The sequence below is a fragment of the Symphodus melops genome (genome assembly GCF_947650265.1).
Source record: "Symphodus melops genome assembly, chromosome: 21".
NCBI lineage: Eukaryota > Metazoa > Chordata > Actinopteri > Labriformes > Labridae > Symphodus > Symphodus melops.
Window position 1 is genome coordinate 4,053,559 of NC_136711.1, and position 19,219 is coordinate 4,072,777.

The 19,219-nt window shown below is 39.5% G+C and overlaps 1 protein-coding gene across 1 annotated transcript; it reads right to left on the reverse strand.

Annotated features, from left to right (window-relative positions):
* Positions 1-632: 632 nt before the first annotated feature.
* vstm4b (V-set and transmembrane domain containing 4b) lies at positions 633-18,549 on the reverse strand. Its single transcript, XM_079334511.1, has 8 exons — positions 18,364-18,549; positions 15,239-15,646; positions 5,771-5,824; positions 5,426-5,533; positions 5,196-5,229; positions 4,980-5,104; positions 4,737-4,801; positions 633-3,825 (listed from the first exon to the last, which is right to left on the reverse strand). The coding sequence occupies exons 1-8, from the start codon at positions 18,413-18,415 to the stop codon at positions 3,700-3,702; spliced, it is 972 nt and encodes a 323-aa protein (XP_079190637.1). The 5' UTR covers positions 18,416-18,549; the 3' UTR covers positions 633-3,699.
* Between the last annotated feature and the right edge of the window lie 670 nt (positions 18,550-19,219).

Sequence of the window (19,219 nt, forward strand, 5' to 3'; positions counted from 1 at the left end):
TGATAATTGGGATAATTGGGCTGGTGTTTTGGTTGATGTTGATGTATTATATGGTTACGAGTGAACAGGAAATGCTGGCTATGGTGGTGGGAACATATGGTTCTTACTGTTATTTAGTGTAATGTAGAATAACGTTAACGAACTACAAACATTTGGAAAAAGAATTCCTGATATCATATTCATCACAGTTTGTCTGCTTCATATGTTCAAATCAATGGGAACATACACACAAAGCAAATTCATTTTGGACGTGTTCATTTTTTCACGTCAAGACCTTTCCATGCACCTACGGTATGCCAGTGAATAAAAGCTCAATTAGACATTTGGACATTAGATAGTCACAACCATAACTATATATCTTCTAGAAGGTTAATGGGCCAGGCCAATGGTAGATAGAGATCAAAGCACCCAGCTTGAAAAACAAGCTCAGCATATATGAGCTTTCTTTGACCTCTTATTTGCAATTAATCGGGTCAGCTTGAAGTCAAGTGATGTATGGAAAAGGCAGACGACATGTTTCTTTCGGGAAACATCCAAATTGGAATTCTTATATTTCTGCATGAAAAAAAAAAAAAAAAAATCGTATTTCTTTATTCTAACACAATCCATAACTTGCGATGGCCAATGTCATTTGTGACAGAGGTCAAGTCTTGAAATTAAGCTCTATGGGAAACTTTGCATGGAAACTGAAAATATAAGCTATTTTTAGTGTACCTTCAGGTATTATGGGTACCATGTTACCATCCTTGTAGAACATGTTTGTATGGAAATTTGATCATTAGCAGCAAACGCAAAGAGAACTACTGAAGCTTGTGGATTTATGGACTTTACACAAGCAGAAACATTCGTACCCCTTTTCTCTTTGCATAACCGGGACAGAAACAACAAGTGAAACCTAAAGGATTAGGACACATTGATTTGACATGTTTGAATATGTGTGATAGTCCTTCCAGTAGATATTCAGGTTCTCCACATTGAAACATTGAGACATTTTGCAAGATGTGAGGTTCCTTTCAATGATAACCAGTAATCTGAGGGGTTCATCTTTTGAAGGATGTTTCTCTTTAAATTATCATTAAAGTCCATCCCATCGTTGTAGAAGTGTTTCAGTTTCAAGCAAAGTTGGGGTCTGATGGACGAACCATCAGAATCCAAATAGCAACATGCAACAGAAAGACTTCATGCTGCTCAAATCCACTTTTGTATTTATTTCGCTTACTGATACAAACAAACTGTACAGAAGAACAAAATGAACAACAAATGCTGGAATGTTGATGAATGCAGAGGTCAGTGGTGAGTAGAGAGAAAGAGTGTGGGAGGGAGGGAGCAATGAGCACAATTCAAACACATGGTTCGAGTTAGCAGACTCCCATTAAGGACAATGTGGTCTGGAAGAAACTTTACATTTCACAGTTTAAGGGCATTTTAAATACACTTCTGCCTGCCACTGAAAGGTCACTGTCAGGCATTTTATACGTGAATAATACACACAACTGTACAGCTGACAGACACAGAGAACAATAATGGAAAAAACGGAGGCTGATGGTGGTTAAGATTGAAATGAACTGTAAAGGAAGGGGAACAAACAATGCCAAGATCGTAAACCACCAGCTCGTTATAAGGTGACTAAAACCTGAATCATGCTTCTTGCGGTCAACGTTTTTACACTGTAGGCTACATGTGACGCAGCTAAAAACTCTGTCCTACTTACTTTGTTGTGATTTTTCAAGTGGTACAGGCTGTGCCTTGGCTGGCAGCCATATTGGAAGTAAGCAGTTGTTCCAAAAGCTAATTGCTTGAAGTTACAATCAAGAAATTAAGATGTTCTTGACATTTTTAAAGACACTGAATCCTGTTTTAATTTCCTAACTGGATAAAAACGTTCAAACTCATCATCATCATCATCATCATAATATGTAGCCTATGCATCCTACTGTATGCATTTTATGTCAGTTGTTAGCAAAATCATTATAGCGGCTATATTGTTGCTTTTTTCGGCCATTACTTAACTAAATACACCTACAGTACCACACATTAGGTAATGGTTTCATGTTTCACAGAAAAGTAAAAAGAAACCTTAAGTTACTCAGTTCTCTCTAGTTCTATGTTAGCAGACAGATAGGCTGAGCTGTATTAGCTAACATTTGTCAAACGTGGTAGCACACCTTTAAAAAAATATAGCATTGAAAGGCTTCAAGTACATTTTCTGTACTTATACTCTATAAGAAAAATGCATAAAATACAAATGAGGGCATAACAAAGATCATCGTCAAATAAACAGAAAACATATTTTAGGTTCAGTGCTTTGGATTTCGTCTTCCAGCAATCAGTTCAGTATGAAGAGTGAGTTGGAGTCACAACAATTGAAAATATACATCTTAAACACTGATGCATTAGTTGGTTATTAATATTTATACAATGAAATATACACAAAATAAACACTCACAGGGCTTTATAGTTGTGCAACACAAATTTTAACTTTAAATTCAGCTCTGCTTGGACTGACCATGCAGTACTAATGATGATTCGGGATGCCAGATTTTTACTTGTAATGAAGATCATCTGGTTGTTGTTGTTGTTTAATGTTGTAATGGTACTTTAGTTGAGGACCTTAGTGCTTCTTCCAGCACTGATCTGACCTCACTGCTCACTCCACATGAGATATTGGGAGTCTGTGGGAAGGGAGGGATCCGGTGCCTTTTTGTCTGGGTTTCAAATTCACTGTTTTTAAAAACTCTGCTTTGCTTTTCCATGCCTGAATCCAGAGGATCACTAAATGGAAAAAGAAGCCTAAGCACTTTCACACTGGGACTTATGGAAAGTGAGAAAGCATGTGAAACTGCAGCTGATCTTATCTTAAACTACAAAAAAATCCCCACAAGATTTTCCTTACCTTGACGTGAAAAGGTCCAAACACAACGCTTAGTTTGTCACAAAGTCTTTATGTGTTTAAACTTAGAAGATCGTTTGCCCTACATGCAACTCCACCCTCATGTGTATCTTTGTGTGCGTGTGTGTGTGTGGCGCTAACTGCCTGTTAAGTTGACGTTGGCACCAGATGAAAGGTTGCATACTTGCCTGTGGGGGAAGGTCGAGGGGCTAATCGCTACCTTAATATCAGCTCTGTGGAGTTGTGGTCATTATGAAGTGTCACATAAAAACAAACTGGACACAGATGTTGTCAGGCAGATAATGCTGGGAACATGCCAGGAGTAAATTTGAAAACAGACTTTGAAAATTGTGATGATCTACACACCCATTAGAACGGAAGACTTTCATTTAGTTTGTCTCGCCTTCAGAAATCTGATAGTCTGAAATGGTTTTTCAATTCACTCAAGGAATTTCAAAGATCTCATAGCATACGCCGCAAAACTCCCATCTCCCCTCCTACTATAACGGACTAACTTGGTCTAGATCAGCTCTGTTAACTTCTATTACATTCCAAGTTGAAGCTACATGTACAAAGGATTTTAAAAAACATGCTTAAAAAGAGAAATACTAGATAGAAAATATCTCCTTTTGCACCTAGGTCTAATTAAAGGCAGGCATAAAAACATGAAATCATATGGTGTCATAATTGTAAGACAATACACATGTTGCTTTTCACAAACCATTTGAATACAAAATAACAAAGGCTATAAATAGACAGTACTTTTTTATACAAGGCACAGTTTCTAGTGGTGTGTTTGTTTGTTCTTTTCAAAGCGGCAGCTCCTCAAACAGTATCTGAGCATACACAGTCCCGCTACATGATGCCTTGGTTTCTGGAATGGGCTTCACCAGATCCAGCTCGGCGTAGGTCAAATTCTCTTCCACAATCTTCGGCTGGAAATGGCGAGAGAAAGGAAGTCAAAAGGCGAGGGAAAAAAATCATGATATGTAAAATAAAGAATAAAGAATCCATGGTGGAATCAGTGGTTAGAAAATGATCAAGAAAGTTGGGAAAGATTTCTGCCACACCCTACAAAGTGAAATGGTCTAATCAGGATAGATGTAACCTCAGGAGATGTCGCCTTACCTCTTGGGTGGAGGATGTGAAATTTAAAGAGGAAGTCAGTAACGTTTTTCGTTGCAGCTTGTGAACACAACATTCAAACTGGGCTCCTTCTCCAACCCAAAGTTTGCACTGCTTTTGGAACAAGCTTTATCCACGTGGCTTTTGCCTCACTCTTCTTTGCCGCTATGTATTCTGTCATATTCGCCGGTTTGAAGCGTGTCCAATCGCTGAATTTAATCAACTCTGAAACTCGACTGCATGCTGTCATTGGCTGGGGGAAACACACCAGCCCTGTTAATGTCCCGCATCAACCAATGAAATGACGAGGACAGGATCTCTCCACCACACATGGTACTTTAACCACTTCAACTAGAGGTGATTATTAAGCTCCATTACTCTACAATTATTATTTTAGGGAAATCATTCTTTAAATTACCTTGTGTGTGCTATTTCATTACCAGCTGCAACCAAGCTATTTCAATTAAGTGACAATTAAAAAATTAAACTTGGGTGAGGCTGCACATCAGGACATTTTCTGATACTTTTTTCTCACTCATTTTCTCAAAGTAAAAGTGATAGACTGGCCTCATTCATTCCTTGTTGTACGTCACATTTAATATAAGAGGAAGTCATTCATACGTATATAGAGTTAGTACTGACTGGATTCCTTATCTTATTATTTTGCAAAAATAAACAATTATGACTTAATTAATCAAGATGTTAAACTCATTGAACTCACCAACACAACTTTCCTCGGCTGTGGTTTTAAAAGTTTGGGTTTCCGTGTTTTCTCTCCAATGGGAGCTGCAGCGACAGAACAAAAGAACATGTTACCTTGTTTCTCTTGCTAACTTTGTGCTACTTCTTGAAACATGAATAGCTTGTTAGTGTTTTTCCATACGGAAAATCTACATATAAACTAAATGTGCAAAAGGAATTTTTACTGTAGGACAACGCTGTGGGTGTGAATTTGTGTTTTTACCTTTTGCTGGTATCTCTGGCGGGGTCTCCTCTTGGTAGTCTCTGCTCCGTTTCTTCCTGTACCTCCTTTCTTTCTTAGGCAGGGCAGGAGACATATTGACTAAGCTTGTGACAGTCTCCCCTGAGCTGGATTTAGATAGAATTACCAAAGGTTAAACACATGTAAGAACAATTTTAGCAAATGCAATAAGCCATATATCACTGTATAAAATCGTACCTGTTCTGAGGACTTTTGACCAAGTGATAATTGTCTGCAAAGATATAAAGGATGTTGGAATAAAATGACAACAATTCAGTCAAAGATTCAAACTGCTACTCTTTACAAAATTGACTTAATTAGAAGTTTTGACTTTGAAAGAAACAATTTATTTGGTAGAGACAGAGAAACAAAAGAAAGCGGATTTATTTCAGAGGTCAGATAAGAGTTATCTTAATGTTGCTGCTAACCTTTTAATCTCTGCTTCCTCTGTATGTACTGGCAGGTTACTGTCACTGTAAACATGCACATGCACAGCAGACCCACTGAGCAGATCAGCACTGCACACAGGTACACATCTGAAACACAAATACATTTGCACACACTTTGGTCAAACAGAAGTTGCTTCACTCTTCACACATTTGAAGGAAAAACGATGGGCACATTTGACCTAGTTATTTCAGGCCCTGAGCTGTATCCTTTGGGTTAGGCTATATTTGGCCTTCAAGTACGATGCATTGCTGTTTCACCACAACACACACACACACACACACACACACACACACACTTACCATTCTAAAAATAGGCTGACTTACCTTCAAACAAGCTCCACAGGCTTTCTTTGGTCTTGGTGGATGGTAGGACATGCACTACAAAAAAAGAGAAAGAGGAAAAGAAGTTTGTAAAGTCCGTAGTCATCACTGTGGCTTCCTTGCCGCCTGATTACATGCTAGCTAAAGTTTAAATAAAGCTAATTGTAGGAAGACAACTAGCTGAGGTTAGCCTCCTCCCTGCCTGATCCTGTTTCTGAATCACTGTCCAGAGGGCTCAACCTTAACCTTTACTGAACCAAAAAAGGTTGAATATCTTATTAGCTCAGCCATTGTTGAGAACAGTTTGATGAAAGTTACACACTCTCCTGGACTTTTACCACACATCCACCGTGTGCTGGTCAGTAACCTCTCTGTCAGGCTTTATAACAAAACGTTCTCGGTAAAACAAGACAAAGTTAAAGAACAAACAAAAAACATTGAGACAAACATTTCAGCTGCATCATTTCCATGTATGCTAACAGTACGTTGACTTCATGCACATTGATTGACACAGATGTCACAGCTTTTGCAGTACAGCCACTTTGCCAACACTGGGGGATGTAAGCCAGTCTTAGGGTGCCCATAAATGTCAAGCTGAAGTTTTTGTAACAACAGTTTAGCATTTCGATTAAGTACAACACTTATAGTTTTCAAACAACATGTACAAGTTCATGTTTCATTTGCGCTGGCAGACACTTTTAAACGTAGGCTATTCATGTAAACACTCTCGTAATATTGAGGTGATATTGATTCTCTGCCTGACTGTGGAGTGCTATTGAGATCATTTTGTGAACAAGTATCAGCTTCCACTGATGTGGAACATTTGGAATTGCAATCACATTATTACTATACTATCCGGTATTTGATCATGTCTATAAACCCCTCCACTTCAGCCCTTCTCAGAACAGCCTGTTTCTGTCTGTAGCTTTAAATGCAAGTGAGCTGTCTGCAAGTTTATGGTGAGAAGGCAGACGGCAGAACAAACACCTGGCTGTGGGAGTGCCACCCACATGGGGGAAGGGGTGGATGCTCTTTATGATGTCACAAAGGGAAAATCTCCAAACGGCCTGTTTGAGCACATATTTTCGGAAAAATGGAGCAGTCAAATGACGGAGAGGATGGACTTTTCTCATAATTGGGGGATTTGTAGAAAGGGAAGGGACACACTGTTAGAAAACCAAACTGGTTCCAAACTAATATGCATTTGCTTACATGTCTTGCAAAACATCGACATTTATAGTTTCATAGGTAACAGTGACAGTTCTGATAACTTTCATTCAAAATTCGTTTATTTTACTTTATTGGGGTCATTTTAATACATTTAATTTGGATGAAGACAAAAGAGGAGCTTTACACTTTTGCAATGCTTAGTTATGGTCAAATTGTCTTCTCATTGTTACCATTTCTAAATCCAATCTGAGCACCAACATGGAGTTTGAAGTATCAATGCAGACTTTATCTGTTTGATGAGAATCCCAGCTATGTGCTGCTTGAGTCCTAAATGGCTGAGAAAATATGCTTCCCATACTCAACCTGAAATCTCGTCCCACACACTCAATCATCTCCCCACCCCATGTGACCACAGTAGTCTTAACACTGCTGTTCTCCTGCTGAGCTGGTGGTAGGAAGCTTGTGAAGTGACACCCACCAAGGCGTCTTGAAATACCCCAAACCACCAGCAGCTGACGACAAGCAGGCTGGCCATGCTGGCTGGAGACTTTCCCACAGGCAGAATGGCTGTTCTGAGAGCTCATGAACTGACAAGCTTCTATAAAAGATGAATCCATAGCTGGACAGTAAGAGCTATTATTCTCCTGCATGGATTTTATTTTTTGCACGTGAAACTACTTACTTAACTACAAAACGGAATCAATCCTATCGTACAATTTCAAACCAGAAACTTCCTCTTCTTGCTCTTGAAGCTGTTCTTTTAGCATCACTTTAACAAATGTGCGCTAGGAAGACACAATTCCTCCGTCAGGGTGAATACATGTTCGGTTGGTTTTTGGGAAAACTGACATTAAAATAATTGGATGCACACTGGGGAAAAAAAACAAAAAAAAACACTTCCCAAGCACAACTGTCAACAGGAGAACAAAAATCAATTACAACCAGCGTCATAAAACTGTGTGGGACAGCCTGAGCATGAATTAAACTGTCAGATTGAATCTATGTTCCCTGCAAAGCCTGCAGTTCTGTAAAAACTAACATTTAGAGAAATTGCTGCATCATGTTTACACTCAAACACAACTTTTAATCTTGTTTTAGAACTGCATTTATATATGTAAAAAACCCTAGTGTCAATAAACAGCCATGTTAACCTTTATACTTAAAATAGGGAGATCCTGGACCGTCCCATGTTCAAGCTCTGTGTCCCAAGTAACCACAATTAACGATAAAACAGGAATATGTCCCAGTTTTTGAACAGTCCATGTCCCAGTTTCAACCAACCAAAACAATACACAATGCTTACAACACTGATTGTAAAATGTAAATCTATATGTTGCTGTGAAGGCTGTCGTTGATAACAAATTCCGCTGATTCACCAGTCTAGCTTAACTAGGCCGGTCTAGTTTATCAAACAAACAGGACCTGCTGCATAACAACAGGAAACGACAGATCGGCAGGCTGTCATACTGAAAAGGAAGTCAGCCGTTCGCAAAGAGCTACAGTTTCTTTAGAAAACTACTAGCCAAAGAAGATGCTGCGTTTGTAAACCGCTAGAGTCCATTTTCAGTTTCCCGTTGTTGAAAGACAACATACAGAGTCATATTAAAACGAGAAAAAACAAACAGTGGGTCAGGCATAAAGTAGCTCTGTTACAATCTAATTCAATGAGGCAAACAATGCTGTCAACTTAAACGGGCTGCTCAGGACAACTTTACCTACCTTGAGTGTCCAGTGCAGGTCACTGATCTGATTGTCAACTTGTGTGTTAGCGGTAAAATGGTTTCCTGATATGGAAGTTTGAAAATATGTTGACCCTTAATTAAAAACTAAAAAAAGCACCTTTCAGTTGACTTCACAGAGATCTACATTTACCAGTCACATTTGAAAATGAAATGTCTGAGCAGTGGTGAACTGTATACTGTCAATAAACCAGTCGAGGTGTTTTCTATCTTTGATTTACACCTTCTATAAAATATGCAATAGACCTAACAGGTTTCAGACTGTGCTCAGTGGGGAATATACTTTTTGGATACGGCCCCTGTCTGTGACCTACATTCTACCGTTTGGAAACCTTTATTGTTAAGGGGGCGATAGAAAGAAAGGAACTTGGCTGAAGATGATCAAATTTCATGTAAAATATTTACTTTTTGAATCTGAGTAGGCGTGCAGATAAAATGATTTTAGGATTGCGTTTTGGTCAAAGCTCATGATTAACATGTGCATGATGAAAACACGGAATCAACTTGGTGACTGATCTGATGAAAATAAACAGCTTCCATGAATTACACAGGAAGCACAATGATGAGAAAATAGTATTAAAAGACTTAAAAGAGTCAACTAGCAGAACTTAGAATCAACTTCTTCATAGGTGTTGCAATGAAACCTGCTGAGAATTGTTTTACTAGTTTGGCTGAAATTTTGATAAAAGTAGTTGCAGTAGTTGAGATTAAATGGGCAAAAAGAATATACACAAACGTAAATGTACATTGCTGCTGAACAAGCTAATGAGTCTAGCTAAGCAAGATGAGACATTAGCATTACTGAAAACGTCCATCCTGTCTCTATGGCAACAGTCTGTTGACAACAGCTGCTTTCTGACACTGTTCTGTTACTTCACTGAATATTTTATTTGAGATTGTTTTTACCCCAGCATGGGGTGACATGGAGCAAAGAGGACGTGGGTTCAAGAGGCTAAAGTAAGGAGAATGTCATACATTATAAGACAGCATGGACTTTTTCTCCAGACGTCCGCCTGCTGCTGCAAACACTCTCATTGGAAACTACTGAAGAGACAGTATGTCGGTGCTCAGATAAAATAAGCCAGGTGGACCTGAGGACTAGTGTTCATAAATATGGTTATTTGAAAAGGTTATTATCTATTACTTTTGTGATTTTTCCTTAATATATGATGTTTGTTCATTAAAACATAAACCCACTGTATTTCAAAGTCAGAAATCTACAATCTACAGCAAATCCATCGGTCACAGTGCAAACTTTGCCTCCCTGTGAACTGCAGTCTTCCTGAAAGAAAAAACCTTTCAAACGGACTTCCTCTCATCCTTTAACATGGCAGATGACTTAATTTAAAGTCCCAGCCTGCCTTCACAGTAAATTATTCACTGTGTAAATCTCCATAACATGGATGACGTTTATGCGGTGTTTTTCTCCGAGGTTCTGCGTAGGTCTGTCAGTGCAGCAGCTGTACATGCTGGAATGATCAGAAACGGGATAAATCTGGTGTACTGTGAGCCATAAAACTGGCTTTTATCCTCATGTCTTCTTTTGACAGCAGCTTTTGAATGGCTGAAGACTGAGTCGGACTGCAGCGGAAACTTAACAACAAACTACTTTATTGTTCATCTCAGCCACAGAGATGCATTCATCTGCTGACTGTATTTCGGAATTGTGACCCCTTTTTTGTCCCCTAACAAACCCAACACTGTAAACATCAATACAAAGACGGAGGATAGAATAATGATCCTCTGTTTCATCCCCATTTACAGCAGTCAATACTATAATTAAAGTATTTAAAGCCAGCAGATTCATTTCTGTACAGAGCATCATTGAATGTCTTTACAAAGCTTTGAATCATCCTTCACTTCCTGTTGTCTTTTAGTGCATGAACAAGTATTTTTCTGTTCATTGGTACCTCGTGTCCCTATTATGGCAAAAACATTGGCCCGTTTTGTTTGCTTCTCATTCATATCACCCTGTTTGTCTTCAAAAGCAACCCAGAGATGTTTGTAACCTCAGAATTGGGATATTTCTGATTTTCATATTTCCACGAGTAGCTGCCAGACGAATACCCAGAGTTCCATGTTCTTTCTATTCTTAAACCATGCCACATCCGTGTCCAGTGTCCCTCGCAGAAATCTCCCTGTTCACTGAAAGTTGCCCACATTGTAGAAATGTCTTCAGCTCAGTTTGTTTGTGTCAAACTGGTGCTCCGTCCATACTGCGCTCTTCTCTTTAAATTCTCCACCAAACCATCTGACCTCTCGGGCTCTGTTTGTTATAGCAGTAGTAGGTATAGAGTAATGGGAGTTCTGTCTCTGTGACGGATTGTGGAAACACCTGGTCACCTAATGTTATCCCACTGCAGGAATTCCACCAGTACGGCGTCAGAAACACACACGTTTATGCTCATAAAAGTCTCAGTCATCTGCTGTTTCTCATCAGGAGTGTGAACCATGGAGCAACAGCCCCAGGGAGGTTTGAACCCCTCAGATGTAAAGCTGATGTTTATCATAGCTGTCAACAGTACTGCCAATACTGGGAATAATGAACACTCCCCGTTAGTCCACTGGGCACCAATAGTGAAGTCAAGCATAATGATTGCTTTAGCCTGCCCATTACAAGCACCCAGCTGACATCATTGACAGCGTGTTTGAAAGAGTTCGGCATTAAAAGTCCCAAATCAAATATCAATACTAAATAATTTAAGCCTTTTTTCACCTGGATTTTAAGCCCCAAACTATGTTCATTCATTGTGTTGCCATGCTCCAAGGGAAAATCAGCAAAATATGCTTACTTATCAAATTTACCCCAAGAATATACTGATCCAGATTCATTGTTTGTAACTATTCATCTAATCGTGTAATAAATCTGGTTTTCAAGTTTTTTTACAACTAACTCTTGGTAAAAAATTCAGAGCAGATTTTTCTGATGAGACCGATTGGGATTAGGATTTAGAAGTCATTTTACCTACTTTAAATATATACCAACATAGATGATGAATTAATTTCAAAGTGAAGGGATTGAGAGACACTGAAGGGATAGTTTGGTATTCTTGAAGTGTGGTTGCATGAGGCTAATGTCTATACGATTGCGTATAAGATACAGGAAAGCCCCTTAATAAATAAATCGGTTGGAATGCTAACACAGAGATTGGCTAATGTATACATCGCTGCAGATAAAGCTGTTTTTGACCAGGCAGTTTGTTTAATTTTTGAGGACATTTTTTCAGTACAATAGTTTTTCCAATTTGTTAGCTCACTACTTCAGTGTGAAACATACATGATCATCTACAGCGTATGGCCTGTTCGTTGGTTTCTCAGTTAGGGGCTGAGCTGACTGATGTCCTGTCTTTAACACACTATTGACTATTAACTCATACAACCCCCCCTTCAAAAATACTGATCTATCCCATTGAAGGATTGCCTTGACATACACAAGTATAATAATTCCACTTAGATCAAGAATAATAACCTCATTCCTGCTGTTGTGCAATGAAAAATAAATGACCAATCTTTATTATATTCAAGTTGTGCTCTGGTCGTGGTTGCAGTGTTTATCCAAATTTTCACTGTTTACTTTTTTTATTAATACATCCAAAGCCACAAACGACTGGTGCTTCCTCAGATGAAAATAACTCCCCACATCCTTGACCACCAAAGACTATAGGAGCCAGACACGAGCCAGCTGCCCACTGGACTGCTGCTGCAGACAAACATTCAAACTTTACCTTCCTCAGCACAACTATCTCTTGTTCCATTTTTGCTGAGTCTCAGTGGACTCCGTCCGCTCTACTTCTGGGAGGGAAACTCCTTGTCGGGGCCAATGTCAACAGCTCCTGGTAGGGACTACGTGTCTGCATGAGCCCATTTGGCTGTGGAGAGCCTGAAAGTCACAGCCTGCAGGAACTCTTCCATGGAAAATGTGGTCAGCAACGTTTAGTGTTGTAGAGCACTGACAGTATGAATTGTTTTGAGGTTGTTGCAAAAGTGAAAATTTTGTGATGCACTTATTCTTTGGACAAACCATGATCAAATCAAACAATTCAACTGAATGCCTCTCCAACGGCTTTCTGCTCATTCAACCATGACAGAATCTTAATCTACATCATCAAGGTATCTGTTTTTGTGGACAACTGTGTGGTCTTTGTCTGCTCTTTTTCTAGTTTAAAGAAGCTTAAACACAATTACACAATTCTAGCTTGTGATGTAAAACAGATGCTGGACAGTAAGAACATCACCATAAGCCTACGCATGTACTTCATCAACATCAGAAAAGAATAAATTGTCAGTTTGTACTACAAACTTTTATGGGACTGTAGCACGAGAGATAGTAAGCATGTGAAGGGTTTGAGGGTGTCCTCAAGCGTCTCCTGAACTAAAAAACAGCAGAGCTCAAGTGCACAAAAATGTGTGATGTTTCTGCTCTAATGTAAGCTAATAAAGTGAGTAATCTCTTAGCAATGTTTCTTGGGCTATTTTTGGTTCTCTACACTGATCCGAGTTACAGGTTTGTTTAAAAAAGTAATAAAATCAAATTTATGCTAACATTAGCAGTTCTGCATTCTAGGGATTTCCTCAAACTCTGGTAATTTGTTACCATAGAAAGTCTTCTTCCGTCATGCTCATCTGTTTAAATTGAAGTTAAAACAGGGTTTGATTATATTTACATTAAGTATAAAGTATAAATAGGAGGAATTCTAAATCTACTTTGCTGTAAGTTAGCATTTTAGCGTGAATTGTTACGAGTCTTTATGTGCCAGTCTTTCAATTGATTTGTATCCATTCTCGGTTTATATTGCCATTTTTTCAGTCTGTTTACACCTTGCATTAACATCCACTGATTAAAGTGTTGGATCTTTAAACACCAAAGTTGGAAAAAAACGAATATCTGCATAGTAAATCTGAGAGCAATGAGAAATTGGGATAAAAACATTGTTGTGGCGTTAAAAGGGATTTCTGCGGTTCTCTGGGCTTTCAATTTCTGGTACCAGTGGATGTGTCATCCATACCCCTGTGTAAATGTGCCATGTGCCGGCGGTGGTATTGAAACCTCACACTCTCTCTGCTCTTTCTCCAAGATCATCTACTCTGTCAAAGCCACAATTTAATGTGATGGAAGATCCTTTTATCTCCAGACAGATTTCCCACCAATTACTCCCCCTCACCAAATCAGAAGCAGGACAGTGCAACCAATTTCACCGCATCTACAGGCAGATGTATTACATCATCCAGTTGTGGGCACAGAAAATGCTACCTCTGATAAATTAGATATGCTTCAACTGAACAAATATTTCCATCCCAGTTTTCAGTGTATTATATTTGGTTTAACAAAGTTTTAGTTTGCTTTCATCCACAAGTTCTGAGCATATTACACACATTTGGTGGACCAGTGTAACTGTCGCTTATAGATATGTTCACATTTTTGAGTTCTAAATTACTAAAAGAAAGGGGGGTTCCATCAAATACAGAAAATGTTAGGGACATCTCGGGGAGACCTTTGCAGTCACAGTTTTCTGATTGTGCTCCTGGTAGATCTCTGCAGATAAACCTCGCATCTGCGAAAACTCTTTGCGGTCCGCCTATTATCAAAGCTGCATTTGTCATTGCTTCTGTTGTGGTTGCAGAAATAGCTCTTAAGTCTCCACCCTGTGCCATTAGAAGCAGTGACGTCACTTTGTGAGAAACCTGGCTGGAGTTACTTGGTTCTTCTCCCAAGAAGGGATAAGATAGTCAGGACCCGTAGCTGTCATCTGAGGATCATTTTTTTTCAGTTGGAAATTAATCATTTTGATCAGGAGTCATGAGCTGTGCTATTGAAGAGTTCTTGAGCTCAACAACTTGGCACTGATTTTCATTTGAGCTTATAATATCCAAAATCTTTGGCAAGAAATCAATGCTATGCAATCATCTCATCTGTCGCATCATGCCAGGAGAACTTTGTTTTGACTAGATCCAGCTGAACCCAACATCTGTTCATCCAATTAGATGACAGCTTGGTTAGCTGAACGAACGTTCCACAGAGGATAGATAGTAGCTCAGTCCGTAGGGACCTGGGTTGGGAACTGAAGGGTCGCCGGTTCAATTCCAGACATGGACCAAAATATGGAAGTAGGTCTGGTAGCTCGAGGTGCCTCCCAAGCACTGCCAAGGTGTGCTTTGCTTGTGCCCCCCTAGCAAAGCACCGAACCCCCACCAGCTCATCGCTCCATTTGTGCATATCCACAGGTCCGGCTTGTGCACATGTATGATTCAGGCCTGTGTGTGCATGTCTTCACAATAAAATAGTGCGAACATGAATTTCCCCCTTAAAGGATTAATAAAGTATATAAAATAGAAATAAAACCTAGAAACCTAGATAGATGATAGATGATAGATAGATAGATAGATAGATAGAAGTATTGATTCATATATCAATCTGACGAGAAACTGTCTCCATAGCGTTGAACAGACATTGTTTTCTGCACCCATAACTTATGACCCATTCAACACTGGCTTATTTTCTCAATGTGAACCAGGGTTATGCTCACAGAATTCATTTGTTGATAATGTAAACAGTAAGCCTCACCTCTGAGCTCAGTGGCAGCAGTGCAGTTTGAAGAGGCCTTCCAGCGGTCCTGGTGCTTTTTAAACTCCTGCACCCGGCACATGTAGAGCCCCCGGTCCCCCTCAGACACATTTAAGATAACAAGGTCAAAGATCTTCCCCTGCTTCACCACAGTCAGTTTCAGTTTTGGCCATGGGAAGCTCTTAGTGTAGTTGCCATAGAAACGGGCCTTCCTCATGTTGACCCGGGCAATGAGGAGTTCGTCCTCTGGCCGGTCTGTGCCGGCAGGCAGGAAGGTCCATTTAACCACAGGAAGAGCAGCGTTTCGCCGCCGCTGAGACACGACACAGGAGAGTGTGGTATTTTGACCCTCCTGGGCTACCGTGAAGGGAGAGGGGGTGATGGTGACGTTAATGGCCGAACCCAAATCTGGAGAACAAAAAACAGAAATGAATTTTATTGTTTAAATATGTAAAATGTGGAAGCTTAGAAGTTCAAAATACTTAAGACGTATGCCATATGTAAAATGATCCACTCCCCTTTAAGCCAAAATGATGTCACTGAATTGGAGGTTATGTGTAAATAAAACACATATGACTGTGGAGACTGCTACTCTTGTTTTGACTGCATGTTAGCTTCAGAAGCCCTTTGATTTTGACAGAGCTGAGGCGTCCCTCTAAACACACACAGCTGTTTTCCTGTCTCTCCATTGTTATGTCCAGACCACAGATGGTTAGCTACACTGTAAAAAATTACAAGGTAAATTAAGTACTGGGTCTAATATAAGATACTTTATTTTAATCGCCATGTAGTTATTCTTCTTTATAAAACTCACCAAAAAGTGCAGGAAACATTAGTCTCATTTTGAGAGTAAATACTTAGAGTTGTTTACATTTCATTTCCAGGCACACTCTTCCAGAAGCAAGGCACTTAAACACTTAGTTCCTCTGACACATTGCTTAAACAGTACTATTAATGTCTTACTATTAGCAAAGAACAAAAGATGAGTATTATTAACTATATTATAAAAACTCTCCTTATTTGATGCATGAATTAAACAAATGCTTTCCCAACCTTGGGGTCCCAGCCCCCCATTTGGGGTCGGATGGAATTCAAATATGGCCAACTGTAATTTTGTATTTATTGATCAACAAGAAATATATTTGATATTAATATATAGTGAGCAAAGGCTACTGCCAGTACCAAAACAAGAAACTAGCAGAGTCTCTGTCTGACACCCGTTGTGCAAAAATGACATCCGAGTCTTTCTTCCTCTGTCCTCAATAATAAACTTGGATAAGACGAAATGTGGTGTAAAAAGGTTTACTTGCAACACAGTTGAAAACAAATTAGTTGTTACCAAAAAGCTGTATATGTTCTGGGTGCCTGGTGTTGCCAGATCTTTTTAAGTCAAAATGGGGCACCAGCCATATACGGTTAGGAACCACTGGACTAAGCAGTTAATGATCCCATCAGCTCAGTGATTTCTGAATTTGAACATATGAAATGTCAAAAGAGTTTTTGGGAAGCAGAATTTGTATTATTGGTTTTCTAAAAGATCCTGAAAAAAAAAAAGATTTTATATTTTTTACAGTGTAAAGATTATTGTAGCTGTCTGAGATAGAAGCTGTGAGCAGTTTCTTAAATAAACTGTTTCAAATGATCATTCCTTGGACATAGAGATAGCTCTCCAATGTTGAAAATGTAATGTTAATAATAAATGTCTTTAACCTTATAAGAATGTTAAATTAACCCTCTGACTGTCTCCCACCACCAGGGGGCTCTCAATCAATACAATGACAAAAGATGAGATTGAAACTGGCAGGGAATCATGTGACTTCTATCTTTTTTCCCCATCCCTATAAAAAAGAACTCAGAGTTGAGCATAGACAAAACGAGTGGGCGAAATCAACCTGAGGAAGAAAATATGTTTACCGATGATCCAGACAATAGTATAATTTACATGACCTTTCTATCACGCCAGCACATACAGCAAGAGTACGACAGTTCCCACTACCTTATGTAGCGGTCTTTGGCGCAACATCAGGTGTTTCCAAGGCAACGATAAACATGTCGTTACAAGACACATCTCTAACAACTATAGAGTTATGGATTTCTCTGAATTTCAGAAATGTTGCAACTATTTATCTTTTGTTCTTTTTTTTTTTTTTTTTTTTTTTTACATAGGTTTAATAAAAAAAAACGTTAATACCATTCAACATATTGTATGTTTTACAAGCACTATGATACTTTGCACCAAATAGTGAAGCCATCAAAGACCATCTCCAAAAATCACAGTTAAAGCCTGACAGTCTCAGGATGATGTGCATTCAATATATCCTGTAACTTATTGACTTGAACTCACAAAATCTGCAGCCTAATGAAGCGAACGAAAGCAACAAGTAATTACTTAGTCAGTCTGTACATCTCTTGGGGGTTTGGTGTTGCTCAACAGTCTCTGTGGCGCTGACAGCCTATTGTTTTTGGCATGAGATGACATACGTGGGATGAAGATGACGGTACAAAGGTTCACTTTCACCGTATTCTATCAGACTCTACAACATCTGTTATCCCAGCAGTTTCACAATCTACACTTTTTTTTAAGACACACCAGCATTTTTCTGACACACAACTTTCTCAGCCCCATCATTAAATCAGTGCCAGTTGTGTCATCTATTGTGCTTGAGTGACAACAAACATTATAGCTGAGTGGCTAAAAAAGGTTATTTGGATGTTGCGTTTTTTTCTTTTCTTTTTGGAGCATTCAGGCTGTGACATTTTGACTGAAATGATCTCAAATAAGACTAGAAGTAAATGTGCAAACTGATTTGCTGTCAGTCAACCAAGGAGAATCATTACTTTCCATGTTAGATGTCTCTAATCTCTGCAAGGGCGTGCAACTTTGTAACCTGTTTTATTATCTTGACAACACCCAGCAATCTTAACTGCTTTAGTTTGAGCAGAAACTGGACGGTGTACAAAGAAAATGTGGTTACCAGATAAGAGCCTTTTCCCAATCTCCTCAACCATCACCCCAACATCTCTCATTCTCTGATGCATCCCACAAAGTCTGACAAAAACCATTTGGAAACATTCTGCCTCCCCTCACATCCCCTTTAGTGTGAAACAATATCAACTTTTCCTACCTCCAAGCAGGGCTCGAGTCAGGAGAGCGAAGACCACAGTGGAGATCTTCATTTTCCACGGCTGCAGCCTCCATAAACTCCCAGTTAAATGCTGCTGAAGGAAAGAAACCCCAGGTTCCCCTCCCACTCTTCTTCTTCTTCTTCTCCTCTTTTTTTCCCCAGCCAAGTGTAATATGAAACATTGGTTGCTCTGTTTCTGCTCAGAACCTCCCTCTGACCCTCCCCCCTTCGCTCACACACAGTGAAAACACATTTGTTAGACTCACATGCACACACGCACAAACAAATGCACATGCACACTAAGAGACAGAAACAGACAGGTGAGCATGTGCGAGGACAGACACAAACATGCACATACACACCTCTGGTTTTAGCGTGTGAGTGGGAAATGCAATTTCCTGTGCAGGATGGAAGGGATGGAGGTCTGTGTTGTTGAGATTGACGCTGAGCAAATCACACTTCCAGCTGTGGAGGGCAGCAGGCGCAGACCAAAGTAAGGCCTTTTATTGTGAACCACACACACTCAGGCGGGAAGGGGGCAGGCTGCTGCCTCTCATTGTGTGTCGGGGTATTTGTGGCCAATAACACAAAACAGAAAGACCGTTTTTTGGGGGGGTTTTCTGCCTCTAAAGTAACTCAGTTGTTCCTGTTATTTGTTATCAGTCATTCATCTGGTAGCTCATTGTTGGTGTCCATGTCTTTCTTCGCTCTTCTCCTGTCTCATGACATCTGATCCCACAGTAAATCTTTGTGCTTCAGTTGCTCAGCTCAGGGTTCTCGGGACAATTTACTGGCTTTTATCAAACCTCAGAGAAAAGCTCGAGGATCGGGTACACTTTTGATTTACAGATAATAA

Excerpts from the sequence above, each read along its gene's own strand:
- vstm4b (XM_079334511.1), bottom strand. The coding sequence starts at position 18,415 with ATGAAGATCTCCACTGTGGTCTTCGCTCTCCTGACTCGAGCCCTGCTT. Across the intron at positions 5,534-5,770 it reads CCTGTGGAGCTTGTTTGAAG|ATGTGTACCTGTGTGCAGTG; the intron begins GTAAGTCAGCCT and ends TTTGTGTTTCAG. Across the intron at positions 4,802-4,979 it reads GCCAGAGATACCAGCAAAAG|CTCCCATTGGAGAGAAAACA; the intron begins GTAAAAACACAA and ends CTGTCGCTGCAG.